The 20,012-nt window shown below is 38.3% G+C and overlaps 2 protein-coding genes across 2 annotated transcripts in view; both read right to left on the bottom strand.

Annotated features, from left to right (window-relative positions):
• The window catches only part of LOC147489275 (uncharacterized), a 28,318-nt gene extending 11,920 nt beyond the window's left edge, over nucleotides 1-16,398 (bottom strand). Inside the window, exon 1 of the mRNA XM_086574603.1 lies at nucleotides 15,409-16,398. Within this exon, the coding sequence (XP_086430729.1) occupies nucleotides 15,409-16,398 (990 nt within the window). The remainder of the gene's footprint in view (nucleotides 1-15,408) is intronic.
• A 1,300-nt stretch (nucleotides 16,399-17,698) lies between these two features.
• Nucleotides 17,699-18,607, bottom strand: LOC147489274 (uncharacterized). Its single transcript, XM_086574601.1, has one exon. It carries the CDS (start codon nucleotides 18,605-18,607, stop codon nucleotides 17,699-17,701), a length of 909 nt encoding a protein of 302 aa, XP_086430727.1.
• Between the last annotated feature and the right edge of the window lie 1,405 nt (nucleotides 18,608-20,012).

The following is a 20,012-nucleotide window of genomic DNA, read 5'->3' as shown; positions in this document are numbered from 1 at the left end:
GGCTCATCCCAAGAGTATAACTTAACTTCCGGCAAGAACTTCTTATGTTCATTTCTTGACTAATTATAAGGAATAACATCAGCCGCTAAATAATTTACTATGTCGGATACCAAGGTGTCTTTGAAAAAATAGCATACGATGCTCATCGGAAAAGAGTCCCAGATGGACTTAGAATCACTATCATCGCCGTTTGTAAGTCTAGATAAGTGGTCGGCAACTACGTTTTTTCTCTTTTTGTCCTTTTTATTTCTAATGTGAACTCTTGCGGAGGAGAAGAATCCATCGGATTAATCTCGCTTAGCATCCTTCTTTGCAAGAAGGTACCTAAGGGCTGCATGGTCCGTGTAAACTAAAGTTTTAGAACCAACCAAATAAGGACGAAACTTATCTAAAGCATAAATGACAGCTAATAATTCTTTTTCAGTAGTTGTATAATTCCGTTGAGCATCGTTTAAGGTTTTACTAGCATAATAAATAACAGTGAACTTATTATCTAGTTTATGTCCCAAGACAGCACCAACTGCATAATCACTAGCATCACACATGAGTTCGAAATGTTTAGACCAATTGGGAGGCTGTATAATTGGTGCAGAGGTTAGGGCGGCTTTTAAAGTTTCAAAAGCCTACTTACAGTTAAAATTAAAATCAAAGATGACATCCTTTAAAAGCAGATTAGTTAAAGGCTTAGCTATCTTTGAGAAATCTTTAATAAAGCGCCTATAAAAACCTGCATGGCCTAGAAAGGCTCTTATATCACGAACAGTCTGTGGTATAGGTAGAGTCGCTATCTTATCTAGTTTGGTCGTACCTACTTCGATGCCATCACTAGATACAATGTGACCTAGTACTATGCCCTTTTTCACCATGAAATGACACTTTTCCCAATTTAAAATCCAGGCTCTTTCTTCACACCGTCTCAAAACCTTAGACAAAGTTTAGACAAGCAATCTGTGAAGGAGTCTCCATAGATAGAAAAATCATCCATGAAAACTTCTATAAAAGCCTACCATGTCACTAAATATATGAAGCATACACCATTGGAAGGTACTAGGAGCATTACAAAGGCCAAAAGGCATTTGTTTATAGCATACGTTCCAAAGGGACACGCGTGAATGTAGTCTTTTCTTGGTCATCAATATCAATAATAATCTGAAAATAGCAAGAGTAGCCATCCGTAAAACAATAAAAGCATGACCCGACTAGACATTCGAAAGCATCCGATTTATAAAAAAGGTAAAGGAAAGTGATCCTTTAGTGTCATAGCATTTAAACGTCAGAATCAATATAGATTTTCCATTTCATAGGACCTTGTGTGAAAACATAGTCACCCTTAAGCGTTACGCACCATGGTAACCCCCGATTTCTTAGGAACTACATGAATGGGGCTTACCCATTCGCTATCGGAGATTGGGTATATGATACCGCGATCGAGTGTCGTAAGACTTCTTCCCCTAACCACCTCTTTCATGGCGGGGTTCAAGTGACGCTGAGGTTCGCGAGAAGTCTTCGCGTTATCCTCTAAATGGATACGATGAGTGCAAACATTAGGGTCAATTCCCTTAATGTCGGCTAGAGACTAACCAATCGCAAACCGATGTTCCCTAATCACCCTGATTAAACGTGTCTCTTCATCCTTAGATAACAGAGAAGATATAATTACCGGATGACTACCATCCAGATCAAGTTGAATATATTTTAACTCCAAGGGGAAAAGGTTTAAGCACCGGGGTGGAAGGAATGTCAATAGATGTTTCGTTAGGGTCCTCATCTTGCGTAATGAATACTTGCTTAGGTAACAAGTCTTCATACTCAGTATATGGAGCAACCGAAGGGTCTACAATTGGTGTGGACTCAAGGATGGTGTTGACTTCCTCTAAGTAGGAGTCATTTACAAAATCTGAAGTTCTAAAAGAAAGGAATTTATACATATGGTTTTCGGGAAACGTGTTGTTAAAATAATCTTGAGCTAAGCTCTCGATCATGCTAACCTCTCCATCTATAGACGATTCTGGTAACTGTTTCATCATTTTAAAAATATTTACCTCAATAGAAAGATGGCCAAAAGATAAGGACATCTTACCATCGCGGCAATTTATAAGCGCGTTGGCAGTTGCCAAGAAGGGACGCCCTAAGATGATCGGTACAGAGTCGTTAGCGACTTCTGTATCGAGGATAACAAAATATGCAGGATAATAGAAATCCTGAACCTTAACAAGCACGTTTTCCACTACACCCTTAGGATACTTTATAGACCTGTCCGCTAATTGCAACGTCATTTTTGTAGGTTGCATTTCCTGTAGGCCTATTTATTTATACAAATAAAACGGGAGTAAGTTAACACTCGCCCCCAGGTCTAATAAAGCGGTCGTCGTGTAGGATTCTCCTAAGGTGCATTTTACAGTAGGACGACCAGGGTCCTTGTACTTAACAATTCCATTATTTTCTGATAAAGTTGGAAACTGTTCAGTTAGAAAGGCGTCTTTAGGTATGTTGGTCTTATGCCTAGTAGTGCACAATTCCTTCAAAAACTTAGCGTGGTTAGGTAGCTTTTTAATAGCTTCGAGAAAAGGAAGGTTTATCGTTAGATTTTTGAAAACGTTACTAATCTCCTCAAAGTTTGTATCCCTGGTTAGCATGGCTAATTTCTGGGAAAATAGTGGTTTCGCTCTATATTTAGCGTATGGCTCAACTAGATGTCTAATGATAAACAATAAAATTGAATAGTTTACCTATGAAATGAACAATGAAACTCAAAATGTAAGTAAACTAAAACTAGATTATGTGCCTATATTTTATCAAAGATTTCTACTCTCAATCCTATGAGATATAGTGGAGTAGAGTGATTCGTTCCACTCCTAGTCCTTCCGCATGCTGTGTTCTCTACGTATAAGTATTCTTAACTCTAAAGTCTAATGAGAGATTTACGAAGTGGCAACTAGACTACGATGTAATTACCCACAAGATGCAACTAGTCGACTATTAGAACAACTATGGGAATGCTATGTTGATTATATGATAAGGAGTTAGAGGGGATTGATTCCACCTTAACTTCGACTTAATCCTACTAATCCATCGAATCTTAACTAATCCGAATTGAATCTTCCCATGAGACAATATGGTTACTCCTAATCCCTAATTACACATAGCATTTCTACCAATTTATAACTAGTATATGAACGATTAAACCCATTCTCATGGTGAACTAATCGTTTCTAGAGTGGAAAGGAAATTACGACGACTCTACGATAATCGGAATCAAGCTTTCATCAAGGCTTCTCAACCCCCTCAATGGAGGTTTAGCCGAGAATCATCACGCTATCATTCCCAATGGAATTCAAACAAGACATGATATAAAGATTGAAACTTTGCTTGTTTAAACCCAATTCAAAACTACTAATGCAATAATTTGAATTAAACTAATAATGACAATTACTTAAATCTGCGAATTGAAATTAAACAATTAATGGAAATGAAACTAACTTATGGAGAACACTATTTTATTAATCTAATGAATAATAAAACAATGATTCAAATACTAAATTAATAATCTAACTAATTTAAGTCTAGCTATCTACGTAATAAGGGAAATTAGATCTACACAATTGTAAATGACAAGAATCGAAATTTACAAACTAGCTAATTTATTAATCAAACTAATTAAGAATAATGATTCTAGACTTAAATCTAAAACAAGAATTGAAATGGAACTAAACTTAATTAATCTACTGAAAACTAGATCTAGAATTTTATAAATTTTTAGGTCTAACTAGCTACCATTAACTATCTACCCTATCTACCATTAACAAAGAGTGAAGCTTTGGTTTTTATACATTCAGATCCAAAAACCGTGCATTTTGGGCCAGAGAATCAGGCCCAAAATCCAATTCTTTCAGTCCAAAAAGGCCTCTTCAGCTGTAGTTGGCTTCAATAGACTTTTCATCCACTTCTGCTCCTCTTATTGGGTCAAGGCTTGGACCATTGGAAAGCTCTTTCCGAGCCAGTCGTTTTGACATAAGGTAGGCCCCATTCCGAGATCTGAGTCCAAAGATACGGCCTTCGGAAGTTCTTAATCGACTTGTATCTTTGTTTACCCCGTCCGACTTTTCAGCTTTTGATCGGGCTTTAGAAAGGCTTTGTCTTCTTGAATCTTGGCCTTTTGTCACGGAACTCCTTAATAACCGACCTTTGCTCCTTTATCTCGCTAAAGTGGCACATTTCTACACATAATGGACTTTGAAGCCTGAAATGCATAAAAACACGTAATCAGTGTTAACTCTTAATTATTACTCACATAATTGGTATAAAAGTATGACTGTTACAGGGTTAAAACTACAGTTTTGGGCTCTTATCAAACCACCCCCAAACGGCATTTTACTTGTCCTCAAGCAAAGATGAGAAATTAGAATAAGTGACCAAAAATGGAGTTCTAACTACTCTCTCCCGTTTATTGAAGTGCGATTGCATTGACCATATATGCAACAATGCCTTAAACCACTAGAAATTCCTAGTGGACGAAGTTATAGCCTCGTGAGAGTTTTCCAAATGAAGGTACTCAAAACTTCATCTATACTACAACGACTAAGAAATAAAACTATTGTTTCCGTATTCATGCTCTAAATTAACTATACCTCTCACTAGCAATGCATATAGAGTAATCAAGTCGAAACCTAAGCTAATATATGCATAATAATCAATCATCTATGATACAAATATAAATACTATGAGTAATACTATGAAATGCCTAGCGGGGTTAGTTTTACGAAACTTCGGAATAGCGTCCCCAAGTAGGTTCTCACAATAATAGTCAAGATACAACACTCTAATTTTTCCACTCAAGTTTCGTTACTCCAGTGTGCAGTGGGCACACTTTACCTTACAATCTCAATGACAACAAGGAAACCGGAGTCGATCAAACACATCTGCCATTACTATCACACTAACCTATTCCTAATTGAGCTAGAGGTCTTTATTAGGTGTTGCAGGAATTAGGAGATGGTTTAAGAAGGAAAGAAATGGATATTCAAAAAGGACAAGTCTGAGATAATAGAGTCTTCATATTATGTAACTTAGAGAAAACCTTGTTATTTTCTTTTGCTTCTATACTTTGTTTCCATCCTTAGCCATATTTTTTTTCTTTTTCTTTTTCTTTTCTTTGGCTTTTGACTCCCTTTTATTCTATTTTTGGAGTTTTTATTTTATTTCTATTTTTATTTTTCTTTTCTTTGGATGAAAACTTCTTTTCTTTATTTTCTGAAGCAATTAACTAACTTTTGTTTAAACAAGTTTTTCTCTTCTTCTTTCTTCCTCATTCTATTTTCAGACTTATCTAAATTGGGTAGGTTGAATTTTTTATTTTGTTTTGTTTTGTAACAGGGTAAAGGATTTGTGGTTTATGAAAGGCTAAAGAAAGGCCTCGAGGCTTACTAGCGGAAAATAATTCATAGGTTTGAATTTCTGGCTATATCGATCCAAAGGGGGCCTAAATTCTCGCTTAGGATATGACATAGTGATCAAGTAAGTGGGCGTGTGATTTCTCTATCCGGATTTTACTTCTCTTTGTGTCATTTCTCAAATGTTTCTCTCATATAAGGCTTTAGGCTATATTCTCACAGGATTTGTAGAATAAGTACTCTAGCCTAGATTTGAAAACTTACTACTAACAATCATCGATACTCATGTAATATATTTATAGATAGATGCAAAGATTATTACCTATATATTAACCTAAGTTTCTAAAATTATTCTAATGCAAAATCTCATTGAGACTTCTAGATTATTAAGAGCATAGAGAAGGAAAACAATACCAATATTCCTAAGTGTATAGCATGAACTTATTTATTTATATTTTTTGAATTTTGAAATTTTAACTAGAAAACAAATGCATATTATCTCTATCTATATCCTAACAGATGCCTTAATTACACGTGTTTCTATGCCCCCCAAACAAGAAACATGCTTTGTCCTCAAAGCATTTTAAATAAAGAGGGTAGGAAAAATACCATTGAATCACGTGAAATTTAGGAACATCCGCAAAACAAGGTTAGAAACGCACTAATATAGGGAATAAAAACCCGACTCAACTCTATAAGAGTTCCACCCATTATGGGGTTAACATAATTAAATTGCTTGGGACATAAGCGGACACTAACCTGAACCGAAACTTTCCTCCACTCCAAATTACTCGTCATCTTCCTCATCCTCTTCTTCCATAAAGAAGTGAGGTTCCTTTAAGTCTGCCATGCCATGATAATTTGCCGGGCTTCCCGCCATTTATCATCTATTATTGCTAACCTATTAAGAGTCATTAGTGCGACGGGTGTAGGGTGCAACCTGATGAGGTTGTATCCTCCACCCTTTGCCAAGTCATTGCACGGAAAGATCGAATAATACTATTGATGGGTGGTGCGCGATTAATGTCGACCGTAATCCAATCCGTGAAACGTGTACAAAAACAGGAAAGAAACATAGCATAATCACGGGAAATCAGAACGGGCATAAGAAGGTACTTATGCCTCATGCTATGGGATCGAGCTAAACTAGACATCAAGGTTCGGGAAGGTCATGACACATACGTCCCGTGGCTAAAAGCAAGGAAGAAGGCGCAAGTGGCATCATTAACGTAAGAAAAATGCCATTCCCTAAAATGTTTAGCATGATCCAAAACATAACAGTTCCTATGTTCATGGACAAAGGCTACCAAAGGCGACGTTATAGTCCCTTTGGTCCTCGATATCGAAAATGCCCCCCATAGGACTCATGCAAAAACTCATAAGTGTAGACATACATATTATCTACCCAATAGCACCATGGATCTTGTATTTCAAATGGGCATAGGAAGTCCAAGAACAAATGCTAGCAAGAACACGGTAATTTCCATTGGTTCATTATCAATGTTGATGGAGAACACTTGTTCTCTATCCGGTCTTTCAAAGAAAATGCAGTTATCGTAAAAATAAGATGCTAGTGTTGGAGAATAAAGTGCATCGTCTTACCATAAGCGGTTCCCGGCCTTACATATGTGATCGCTTCCAAAACCAAGCACCGTAAGTAGTGCTTTGGAACAAATCTTCGAAAAGACTGTTCCAAGATCAATGTAGGAGATGTCATCTCAAAATTATGCTCTGAAATAGCTGCGAATGATCCGGAACACCCCCGCAAAAAACTGAATTTTTCGGTCCACTAAAGTCGGCGCTGAAGTCGCCTCTGCTTAGGCGATGCTACCAAGATTTTGGAATTCCAGTGTTTGAGCTGGTCACCTTGAAGCAATTGAAGTCTTTCGACAAAAAATCTGAAAAAATTGTAAAAGAAAGAGTCGCTCCTCTTGAAGCAAGGCCGAGGAGGTGTCTTGAAACTTGGAAATTGAGACGAAACGTTGGAATCGTGGGAGTGAAAGGTGAGTGATGGAGGTTAGGTGTAGTGTGAGTTGTGAGTGTAGAATGTATGAAGTTTATATAGGTTTTAAGTTACTAAAACGGATCGAAGTTGCCAAAAGGTTTTACGGCGGTTTCGAAATACCAAGATTTCCAAACCCAAAAACGAAACAACTCATTTTCTTGATTCTAAAACAAACCTAGTATCTTTTAGGTTGAATTTATGATAGAATCTACCTATTTAATCGATATTTCATCCTACCATGATACTTATTCATAGATATGCCTAAACGGCCATATTTTCACCTTGACTCCGCAATAAATTCTAACACGAGGGTCATATAAAAATCATGCTGGAATAGATAACACCACCCCCAAACAATTTGGGAAGGTGGGATCAATATTAAACAACCACGCACAATGAAAATAACCTCATTTTATTAAAATTTTCATTCGAAGTACATTTCACTACAAAATTCAAATTATGGAAATAAAACTTACATTAAAATAAATGGCAATAATGAAACTACAAATAAAAATAGAAACATCAAACGATACTATCCCTAACCACTCCGGTACTGGTAGTGGAGGGCACACGGTCCGGAGATGGCTCCTGAGCCCCCGATGGGCCAGCACCATTCGTCTTTCGGCGACGACGCTCGTGCCTCGATGGTGTGTCCTCAGAAGGAGAATCCCCGTAAGGTGGGAATCGTGCAAGCATGTCGGCCGAATCGGCGCGACCTTCTTCTAGCTCGCCCTCATCCGTTCCCACCGCCGTCCTCTTTTGGGTACGGATCTCGGTTATGATGGATAGTAGCCTATCGAGTCCGGAGGTCTTCACAAATAGTGTTGAGTGAACGCATGCCACGATGAATTACGGCCATGCGTTCTGCATCTGACCAACACCGCTCGGGCATCCGCGCGATCAAAACAAGTCAATTCCTCCTCATCCTCCTCGGCATTCTCATTTCCCCATCCTCCCTCGCATTCTCATTTCCACCATCCTCCTCGTCCTCTATCCTATCCTCGGGCAACCGCCAAACTCGTTGGACACACCTCCTTATAAATGCGAGGATTTTGGTGCGGTGATGTAAGACCTATCGACGCGCTGGAAGCTGCTCTCAACTTCAGCATGATCTTGGTTATCAACCACGGGGAGAGGTGCAACAGACTTCCCTACTCCCCTAATCATGCTAAGCAAAACTCCAAGATCTGAAACTTCGTATTTCTGCTCCCGGAGTATCCATAAAATGTGGAGGCAGTTCAGACCAATGTCGCTGACCTTCTCCTTCCCCAGGACGTTCCGACCAATCTATTGAGCTGCAGCCAGCTGGTTGGTTCTGAGGGATGACTGGTGAACACAATGCGATCTCGCATTGTAGTTCCCTTTGGTAACTGTCACGTTCATCAATGGTTCTACCCCATTATATTGGGACTCCTGCAACATGACATCCAGATGGATTCTAGGCGGAATGCCTAGAATCTCAGCCAACAACCCAGTAGTTACCTCCTTCCTCCTCTTCGCCACCATAACAAAAATTCTAGTCCCCTCCACCTCCTTCGTGTTGTAAAACCGTCGAACTAAGTCTTCATGGTAAAAGGCTTCAGTCCAGTACCACAAGCTATTCCAGTCTCTACTGGTCATTTCATCACCGTAAAACGGCGCGAAGTGGTCGCCAGTAAAAGCTTGCTTCGGCAAAATTCAACATTGTTGAGCCATTTTAGTGTTTGGAATGTAGTGGGGGTTTAAATGGGATGTGGTGTTGGAAATTGAATCGACCGACTGAAGCAAATAGTGGTGGTGGCGCGGTGGTGGCGCGACAGTTCACAAATTTTTTTAAATTTTCGTGGGTTTTGGTGATGTAAGTTGGTGGATTTGGTGGGGGTTTGGTTTTTGAGAAGATTTGTAGCGGATTTTTGATGGTTGGCGTGGGTTTAATTAGGTTTATTATTTAATTTTTGGATTTAGGTTTTGAAGTTTTGATTTTGTTTGATAATGGCGGTTGAAGATGAAGTAATCATTGGGGGCAAGGTAAGGCTGGTGCGGCTGCCGGCCAGGGGTTGGGCCCAAGCCCAATTCGAAATTTTTGAATATTTCGATTTTTCGCGAAACTTCAAATCAAAATTGCCGCTTCGTTACCGGTCCGATTTTTGTGAATGAGATATGGAAATGATCAGGAGAGAATTTCCAATCTAATGATCCATAAAACACTCTATTCCGACTGTGGATGATATATAAGATAGTGGAAAATGCCTCAAAGTGCGTGCATGACGTACGTTATGCGAACGACTAAACTCTAAATTCATGGATTATGTCAACCCGAATCGTAATACAATTCAACGGCCTAAGCAACTCTAATGGGACATAAAACATTCTAGGACGGAAACACGAACACCCCACCCCCAAACAATTTTTTTACAACAAAGCTTAGAAAATTTGTTTTTTAGCAGTGAGACTTCCTAGATTACTATGTTTATTCTTTAATATATATATATATATATATATATATATATATATATATATATATATATATATATATAAAAACAATAAACAAGAAAGACATAATTCACCCCATAGAGAAACATGACTCAAAAATCCGAAAACATGCAAGAGTGGAAAAACGTGAATTATGTTAAACGTGGACTTAGGATCCGTACTTACAGCCACACACTCCGTAGGGGAGGGCCCGGTTACCTTAATGGTGCACTCACCAATATATGAAAATGAAAGGAAATGCACCAAACACAAAAGTTGAGTCGCTTATAGTCGATACTTCGAGACTTTATCTAAACATATGTATGAACATGCGGTTTATCATATATCAACAACCTAAATAGTTGTGGATCATTCCATAAATAAATATCACAGAAAACATATCCAAACACAATCAAGCACCAAGATTTCCTATGACGCAACCTAGTGAAATGAAAGCGAATGAAGTCGGATAACCCTATTACGTAACCTAGCATGCACCTTCTTTTTCATTTTTGAACGAGAGGGTGTTCTAGTAAATAAGTGTGGGAAGGCGAATGGTTGTGGAGAATATGGTGAATATGGATAAGTTGTAGAAGGAAAGCATGGAAAAAATGAGGATGTGGATTTAGCACAAAACTCATTCATAGTGTAGGTAGGGACTGTCTCAAGTCTGAAAATGCAGGTGTCAAATGGTTTGTATTTCTGAAGTATTTGTTTACTAGGTGGATTTAAAAAATTATGAAGCACAGAAGAAACAAAAGGATCGAGTGCAAACTCGAGATTCCTTTGAAAGGGTGGAAGGAGGGGAGTCGAGATGGTTGTTGTGCAAAGTAGTTCTTGATAGGGTGAATCATCACCTCCTCTAAGAAACTCATCGAATTCCTCATCTAGATTGGTCATATCCACGTTACTATGATAGTCCTCTACATCTTTGAGAAAGTCATCTATCTCATCTTCATCCGTAATATGTGTATCGACTAGTGTATGGATGAAAATATTGGAGTCTGAACTTCCAAAGGAAAGAAATTTGGGCATATGATTATCAGGGAACGTGTTGTTGAAATAATCTTGAGCAAAGCTCTCGATCATGCTAACCTCTCCATCCATAGGCAAATCGGGTAACTGTGTCTTTGTTTTAAAAACATTGACTTCAACATCAAGATGGCCAAAAGACATGGCCATTGAACCATCGCGGCAATTAATGAGCGCATTGGCGAGCCGGAAAAGGACGCCCTAAGATGATCGGACGAGTCGCTTATCGACTTCAGATCGAGGATGACAAAATCAGCCGGATAGTAGAAATCCTGAATTTTTACCATAACATTTTCGACCATACCCTTAGGATACTTAATAGACCGATCAGCTAATTGCAATGTCATTTTAGTGGGTTGCATTTCATCTAGGCCTATTTGTCTATACAAATAAAACGGGAGTAAGTTAACACTAGCCCCCAGGTCTAATAACGCGATCGTCGTATAGGAATCTCCTAAGGTGCATTGTACAGTAGGACGACCAGGGTCCTTGTACTTAACAATTCCATTATGTTCAGGGCCTAGTAGTACGCGGTCGTCTTTTGGTATATTAGTCCTACGCCTAGTAGTACACAACTCCTTAAGAACTTAGCATGGTGTGGTAGCTTTTTAATAGCTTCGAGGAAGGGAAGATTTATAGTTAGATTCTTGAAAACGTCCCTAATCTCCTCATAATTAGTATCCTTAGTTAACACGGCTAATTTTTGTGGAAACGGTGGTTTATGTCTATATTTAGCAATGGTATCACCTGGATGTTTAACCGTTGCTTTCTGTTTCTTAGGTTGTGTTGTAACTGGTACCTCTACGGGCTGCTCTCTTGGTTTCTTTTCGGTATCTAGTAAAATAGCAGGTGTAGGGGCTACTGGTGGGGTAACTATAGGCATAGTTACTTTGTTATCAACCACTCTGCCAAAACGGAGAGTGGTGATGGCCTTTAGCTCACCTACATTTTCATATTCATTATTAGTATTATTGGTTACCTCAAAGGCTGTGTTTGTTGTTTTAAGATTATGTATTTCGTGACCTGGAAACACACCTTTGGGTTGGGATTTATCTTGGGCCAACTGTTAGCTTAAATTATTAACGGATTATAGAAGCTGTTGGTTAGATTGAGCCATGGTTTGGAAAAGTTCTTGGCTCACTTGTATGAAGGTGTCAAGACGATCCGGTTGTGTGGGTGTAGTAGTCACGGGTGGTGTGACTGGAACTATTTCGCGTGAATTATTTATGGGTGGATTTTGATAATTATTATTTACCGGAACGATACCTCTATTAGCATTATAATTATTATAACTACCTTGACCTTGTGCTTGTCCTTGTCGAGGTTGCACTTGGTTGTTATAATTATTAAAATTACCTCGACCACATCCTTGTCGTGGTGGAGCTTGGTTAAAACCGCGTAAGTTGGCCTAACATATTGATTATTGTACCACGAGGTGTGACGCTTTGGTTATTTCTCCAACCGGTTGGGATTTTGTCTCCAAGGGCGTTAGGTTCACTATTAATGGAACAAGCCTGTTCATAGGCTATAGGACAATGGAAGTCGGGATGCTTTCGGGGGCTCCAACAGAAACTACATGGATTTGAATTTACATTCATGACGGGATAGGCTTTTGTTGAACAAAATGGCCTCTACCTTTTAGTGAGTGATTCGATTAGAGTTTTAAGCTCGGGATCGTGTTTAATTTCAAACATACCGGCGGCCTTAATCAGATTTGATGAACTAGCGGAGCGGTGGATATCATCACTACCCCCAGTTGTTATTTTGCTTAGTTTGATCCTCTAAAAATTTATAAGCCTCCGAAGCTCCTTTGCTTAAGAAACTACCCCCATTCATTATGTCAAGGACTTCTTTATGATGGTGTAGAAGTCCTTTGAAAAAGGCACGAACTAACGTGTCTTTGGCTAAGTTATGATGTGGACACTCTATAAGGAGATCGGTGAAATGATTCCAAGCCTTTGAAAATGATTCATGAGGATTTTGTCGAAAGAAATGAATCTTGGAAAGCATCTCATCCGTCTTTAGGGGTGGGTAAAAATGTTCCATAAACAGGTGAACAAGTTTAGCCCACGAGTCCACGTAATTAGGCTTTGGCGCTTAACCAAGGCAATCGCCTTTATCGGGCTAAGGTGAAAGGAAATACCCTCGGTTTAATTTGTTCCGCACCAACCGTAGGATGGTGGAATGTTATAAGGACTTGTTCAATCCCACGATCTTTGATAAGGTTTTTCATGGTCTAAACCATGAAAAATGGGTAACAAATTAAATATGTTTGGGGGGATTCGAAAATCCCCCACTGGGTCTCCTATAACGATGCAAGATTTAGGGCTATCGCTCAAGGCTTTGTAAAAGTCGGAGAGAGGAGTCTCTCTTTCTTCAGCCATTATGTCAAGTGTGGTGTGTGGAATAGTAGCTAGAGGTGTAGTGATTGGTATACTAGATAGACTTGTTTGTTGACGTTGATGGTTAATTACGCTCGGTGTTTTTCTCTGGCCAAACCTTAATCTCATGCAAGTCTAAGTCTAAATACGACAACACTCCAAACAATCTTGATATACTAGTATAAACCTCTAATTGGAGATGCGAGGTGTGGAAGAAAAGAGTACATGAATGCCTCCTTGCTTCGCTTACGAATAGCGTCTTGTTTACGCGTGATCAGTGTGTATAACAAGTTAGAACACTGAAAACTTGAAGAAATGGAAAGTTTGAAACAAACCTTAGGAAATCGGGCAATTTCAGCGGAGAGGCGCCAAGCTCGTGTAAGTTCAAGTTACATGTTTGAGCTGGTCGCTTCGGTTTGGCGCAGTCGTCGCTTCGGGGGTTCCAGTTTGTTTGAGCAAAAGCTCCGTTTGAAGCGCAGTGCACTCCGTGTAATTTTTCGAGGAACTTTTCAATGCTGAAACGGACAACCACAGTATGAATCAAACAAGGGTGGGTGGGTTTAATGGGACTTAAAAATGACTAATTATACTATGAAACCAATGCTAAAGGGAACTAAGATGGCAACGACGCCATTTGATAAACGTAAAAAGAGTAGTTTTACCAATGACTAAAGCTCGTGAGAACTCTAAACGCTAGTAAAACTAGAACTATTTTCGTATATCTAATTTATCAAAGTTTTCTACTCTCAATCAAATTAAGATATAGTGGAGTAGGAAGTTCGTTCCACTCCTAGTTCTTTAGCATGCGATGGTTTCGTGTCAACTAATCAATCATAAGTCTAGTGAGAGATTTAAGAGGGGAATTCTATACTACGAGGTGAATTCAATTAACAAGTTACGAATAACGAAATGATAGAATGCTAAGGGTTTGAATCTATATAAAGAATTAAAGGGAATTGAATCCACCTTAACTCGACTTAATCCTACTAACAAAGACTCGTCGTGATCCAAATTGAATGCTTCGCATATCAAAATAGTAATTCTAATCCCTAATTATACATGACATTTCTACCAATTCATAACTAGCATGTGAGCGATTAAACCCATTCTCATGGTGAATTAATTGTTTCTAGAGTGGAATAACTATCACGACGATTTCTAAGTTTAACAAATATCAAGCTTCATCAAGGCTTCTTCAACCCCTCTAATGGAGGTTTAGCCTTGATTCATACAACTATCATTTCCAATTGAATTAAAACTACATCATATAAAAATTCTATCTTTATGCAATTTGTCTAAACAATAATTGAAATTTTAGGTAATAACTGGGAAATGAATAACAAGTAATAAAGGAATTTAGATCTAAACAATTGTAAATGACAAAATCGAAATGAACAAGAATCTACTATTTTATTTATCTAATCGATGAAGAACAATGATTTAAGAGTTTAATCTAAAACAAGAATTGAATTGAAACTAAACTTAATTAAAAACCATTAAAACTAGATCTAGAATTATATATAGTTTAGGTCTAATTAGCTACCATTAACAAAGAGCTAAGCTTTTGTTTTTATATGCTTTAGATCCAAAAATCGTGCATGGGCTTGGAGCCATGTTTTGGGCTGGAAAATCGGGCCCAAAACCCAATTCTTTTAGTTCGAAAAAGGCTCTTCAGCTAGATTTGGCTTCAATAGACTTTTCGTCCACTTCTGCCCCTCTGATTGGGTCAAGACATGGACCATTAGAAATCTCTTCCCGAGCCGGTCGTTTTGACATAAGGTAGACCCAATTCCGAGGTCTAAGTCCAAAGATACGGCCTTCGGAAGTTCTCATACGACTTTGTGTGTTGTTTTTCTCAAGGTTGACTTTGACTTCTTAGCTTTTACCGGGCTTTAGAAAGGCTTTGTCTCCTTGACTCTTGGCCTTTATCATAGAACTTCTTAGCAACCAATCTTTGCTCCTTTATCTCTCCAAAGTAGCACATTTCTGCACATAATTGACTTTACTGCCTCAAATACATAAAAAACACGTAATCAGTGTTAACTTTTATTTATTACTCACATAATTGGTCTAAAAGTATGATTATTAAGGGGTTAAAACTATAGTTTTGGGCTCTTATCAACGCCCCCAGCGTATCTACTTCCATCACCTCTAAATGTTTTATACCGATACTTGGGTTTTGCTGAACACCTATGTGTAATAGACGTCCTTCCTCATTTTCAAGCATAGCAGCTACGTATGTGAACACATCAGCATGTCGGTTTTCTCCCCTATTGAGGTGCTGGAAATTTATCTTTCTGAAATCCTTGAGTTTCAATCTAACAAAGTTCAAATAATTTACCATGTTATTGTACTTTGATGAATATCCTCCATTTATCTGACTTATCACTAACTGAGAATCACTGAAAACCGATAAGTCTTTGACATTTAGCGATTTAGCCATTTCCAAACTTGTTATCAAAGCCTCATATTCAGCTTCATTGTTAGAAGTGTGAAACCCTAAAGTAACTACTGACTTCAATCTTTGGTTTTCTGGAGTTATCAGAACAGCACCAATACCACATCCCTTTTGGCCTAATGATCCATCCACAAAGAGCCTCCACCCATTTATGCTAACCCATGGATCATCTTCATCCATTGCACTATCAGGCTCTTGTAATAGTAGAAGACTATCTTCTTCAGCCTTCCAATCTTCATCTTCTATAGGAAAATCTGCTAGAAAATCGGCCAGAACTTGGCTTTTTTCCGAGACCCTATTCCTATATTTAATCCCAAACTCATCAATAAGAACTGACCACTTCGCCATTCTCCCTGGCTCAACTGTCTTAGCTAAAGTCTGTTTTAGAGGAAGATTTGTCATGACAACTACTGAATGGGATTGAAAATAAGGTTTTAACCTTTGAGTAGAATAGAGGAGAGCTAACGCATATTTTTCTAACATCGAATATCGAGTTTCATCTTCGAGCATTGTCTTAGATTGAAAATACACTGGTCGCTCAGCTCCATCTTCTATTTTGATGAGTATTAAACTAATATTGAAATCTGAGACGGCAAGGTATAAAAATAAAGTATCGCCTTTCTCTGGCTTTATCAAAGTTGGTACTTCTTGCAGATACTTTTTTAACTCGGAGAAAGCCATTTCACATTCTTCCTCTCATACGAATTTTTTATTCTTCTTTAACAACTTAAATAAAGGTTTACATCTGTCTGAAGTCCTTGATATAAACCTATTCAAAGCTGCAATTTTGCCTGTGAGCTTTTGGATTTGCTTTCTAGTACTTGGCGAGGGCATTTGCTGGATAGCTCAAATCTGGTATGGATTAACATCGATACCTCGCTTTATGATGATATATCTAAGGAATTTTCCTGAACTTACCCCAAAAGTGCATTTTTCAGGGTTAAGCTTTATGTTGAACTGTCGGAATATTCAAAACACTGTATCTAAGTCTTGGACATGATCACTCGCCTTTTTAGATTTGATGACCATATCATCAATATATACTTCCACGATATGCTTAATAAAATGTTTGAACATTTTCTCCACCAACCGCTGATACGTTGCTCCTGCATTTTTTAGACCAAATGGCATTCTGATGAAACAATAAAGACCCCCTTCGACAACGAATGTTGTCTTCAGTTGGTCTAAAAATGACATAATAACTTGAAAATATCTTGAATGACCATCGCAAAAACTCAACAATTCGAACCCAGATGTTCTATCCACCAGCTCATCAATTCTTGGCATCGGATAGTAATCTTTAGGACATTCTTTGTTAACATCTGTGAAATCAACACATATTTGAACCTTGCCATTCTTTTTTGGGACAACAACAATATTTGCAACCCATTCTGAATTATCAATTTCCCTGATGATCCCACACTCTAGCATTTTCTGAATTTCATTTTGTAGTGCATGCGCGTATATCAGCCTGAACCTCCTATGCCTCTGATGAACTGGAATTGCTCCTTCTCACATATTCAATTTATGAGAACATATCTAAAGATCGATACCTAGAAGATCATCCATCGACCAAGCAAATACATCTTTATTTTTCTTTAAAAATTCAATCAAATCATGCTTTATTTCTGAACTCATCTCTGTGCCAATAAAAGTAAAGCAACTTTCATTGTTCTGTCTGATATTGATTTTTTGTACTGCTTCTATTGTTTTACTTGGGATTATCTCGGGCTCTATCTTCATCTCCGATGTGAATCTAAAATCCTCTTGATGTTTTTGATATCGAATTTTGGAGATGAACTTTCCATTAATTGCTATCTGGCGAGTTCTAAGACGCCCCCAGTGTCCACTTTTTTCTCTTTCATCATGCTTTTCACAGTAACAAAATTGACTGATCACCTCTTATCTCATGTGGCCCAAAAGCAGTCGGAAATCTGATAGCCTGATAAAAAGTACTCGGAACCGCTCTCATAGCATGTATCTACTTTCTTCCCAAAATAGCATTATGATCTGAGTGATGCTTTATGACGATAAACTTAGTCATAATTGTCTGTGAACCTGCCCTTACTGGCAATTTTATTTTACCAGCTGGCCTAGTCGACATTCCATTAAAGCCAAACAAATTAAACTGTGGTTCTTTCAGATGCGACTCATCAAACCCAATACCTGTATATGCTTTCCAAAACATAATATTGACTGAACTTCCGCAATCTACTAATATCTTCTGCACATCATATCCTGATATCCTTAACATAATCAACAGAGCATTATCATTAGGTAGCATTACCTTTGATAGATCGTCAGGTACAAACATAATAGCTCTAGGTATGCTTGCTGATATGAGTGTTGGGTTTACTGGTATCAGCTCCACATTCACTTCTAGCACCTCTTTGACTGTCGATATCTTTCGGATTTTATCCCTTATGATCTTCTTCTGCGGGATAACCCCCTTATATATCATGTTAATCACGCTTAAGGGTTTATCATTTATCACCGCCGCCACCTCTGGTCTAGCATCAGCCCTGAACTCTCTGAGCTTCTCATCTTGCATTAATCGATCAACCTCTCTGAGCAATTGTAGACACTTATTTGTCTCATGATTTTTTACCTTGTGAAAATTACAGAAAGGTTTATCTGCTATTTCCCGAGGCTTGTTAGTCGGATGTTGGAAATAAGGCTCTTTTCCCACTATTCTCAAGATGTCTTCCAATGTAGTATTAATGGCGATATAATTAGATGGGTCCAACTCTTCTCTCAGTGACTTTTCAAACTTCTTTTTCTGAGAAGGTTGATTGTCGGATTTCGAATAAGAATCATTCAACTTCCGCTTATCAGACTTATGATAATTATCCTCCTTCGTAGAGTTACTCGCCTCAGACACCTGTAACATAGGTTAAACTAATGCTGATAGAACACCTTCCTCAAGTTGCACATCTTTCTCGACCTTATCATACAGTTCTCTCAGAGTTTTAATATCCTTACGAAGCATATACTTATGCATATCGGAAGCTGGAATGAGCCTTAGGCCTGTCTGAAAAGCTATTACCGTTGTCATTTCTGACTCGTCCAAATGTTCTACTAGCTGCACCTCTGCCTTGAATTGCGCTAAAAATCCTTTAAGATCGAGATTCCTTCTTTCCTTGCTTGAGATGGAACAAAGCCGACACTTGCTTTGGTTTCACTCGCTGATGCCCATAATTGGTCAAAAACTTTTCTTCAATCTCCCTATAACATGATATTGACCCCTCTTGTAATGAACAGAACCATTTCAACGCCTTCCCCTTCAAACTTGAAGAGAATGACTTGCATAATAATGAATCAATATAAGTTGTTCCCTTGTATATCAAAAATTGGTGTCGGTATGCGAAGAGATGGTCCATCGGATCCAATGTCCCATCATATTGAGTGAATTTAGGAAGCTTAAACTTTGGTGGAATAGGCATCATCTCGACACTTTGATGTATCAGATTTCTGCTGACATCATCTGCCAGTTTTCTTATCGAAGCGGAAGTCTTCTCGAGAACCTGATTTCCCAATTGCTTTAGCATCATTTCTTGTATCATCTCTTTGGTGATGGGTTGTGGTATCGAAATTTCAGATATTGGTGATACTTCTGCAACTCTCTCATTTCTTGCTGATACCTTTCCAGAATAGTGACTATCCGATTTCGAACTACACTCCTCCTCCTCATGAAGATCTTTTACCACATTACTTGGACCTGCCTTCTTCATCTCTTGGTTCTCCTTGAGTAAAACAACATTCTGTCTCTTGACCGGCCTCCTTCAATCTTTTCAATATTTTCTTCCTGATCTCTCCGACTTACCGATGCTCTTGTGCTCCTCGTATGGGATTGATTATCATTATCCATTCTTTTGATATTTGCTCTCTTCTTAGGAGCCATTATAACCCACTTTCACTCTTCTTATTACACTTTTTTCACTCAAACCAATAGAAAACTTTGGATTCTGGATCGTAGAAGAAGAAAACCTCAAATTTTCTTGTTCTCGATGCACAGACGGCACCAATGTGATTGCCAAGAATGCCTAATTCTATATGATGTTCTTAGATCACACAACTCTTAGTGATGATATGAATGAAAGACTCGAAAGAATTAAGTAGAAACTAATGTTTTTATTGATCAATGCTGAAAAACTTTACAATCACTCTAGCTCTCTCTTTCTCTCTCCTATTTTATGACTTTTTCTGAGAATGAATCGAATGAATCACTTTCTTCTTCATCCAGTCTTTATATAGTCCTCTCAAATATTTTTGACCCAATCCGCTTTTGACACCTG

The sequence above is a fragment of the Coptis chinensis genome, chromosome 7 (genome assembly GCF_015680905.1).
Source record: "Coptis chinensis isolate HL-2020 chromosome 7, ASM1568090v1, whole genome shotgun sequence".
NCBI classification, from domain to species: Eukaryota; Viridiplantae; Streptophyta; class Magnoliopsida; order Ranunculales; family Ranunculaceae; genus Coptis; species Coptis chinensis.
This window is presented reverse-complemented; position numbering and strand designations above follow the sequence as displayed.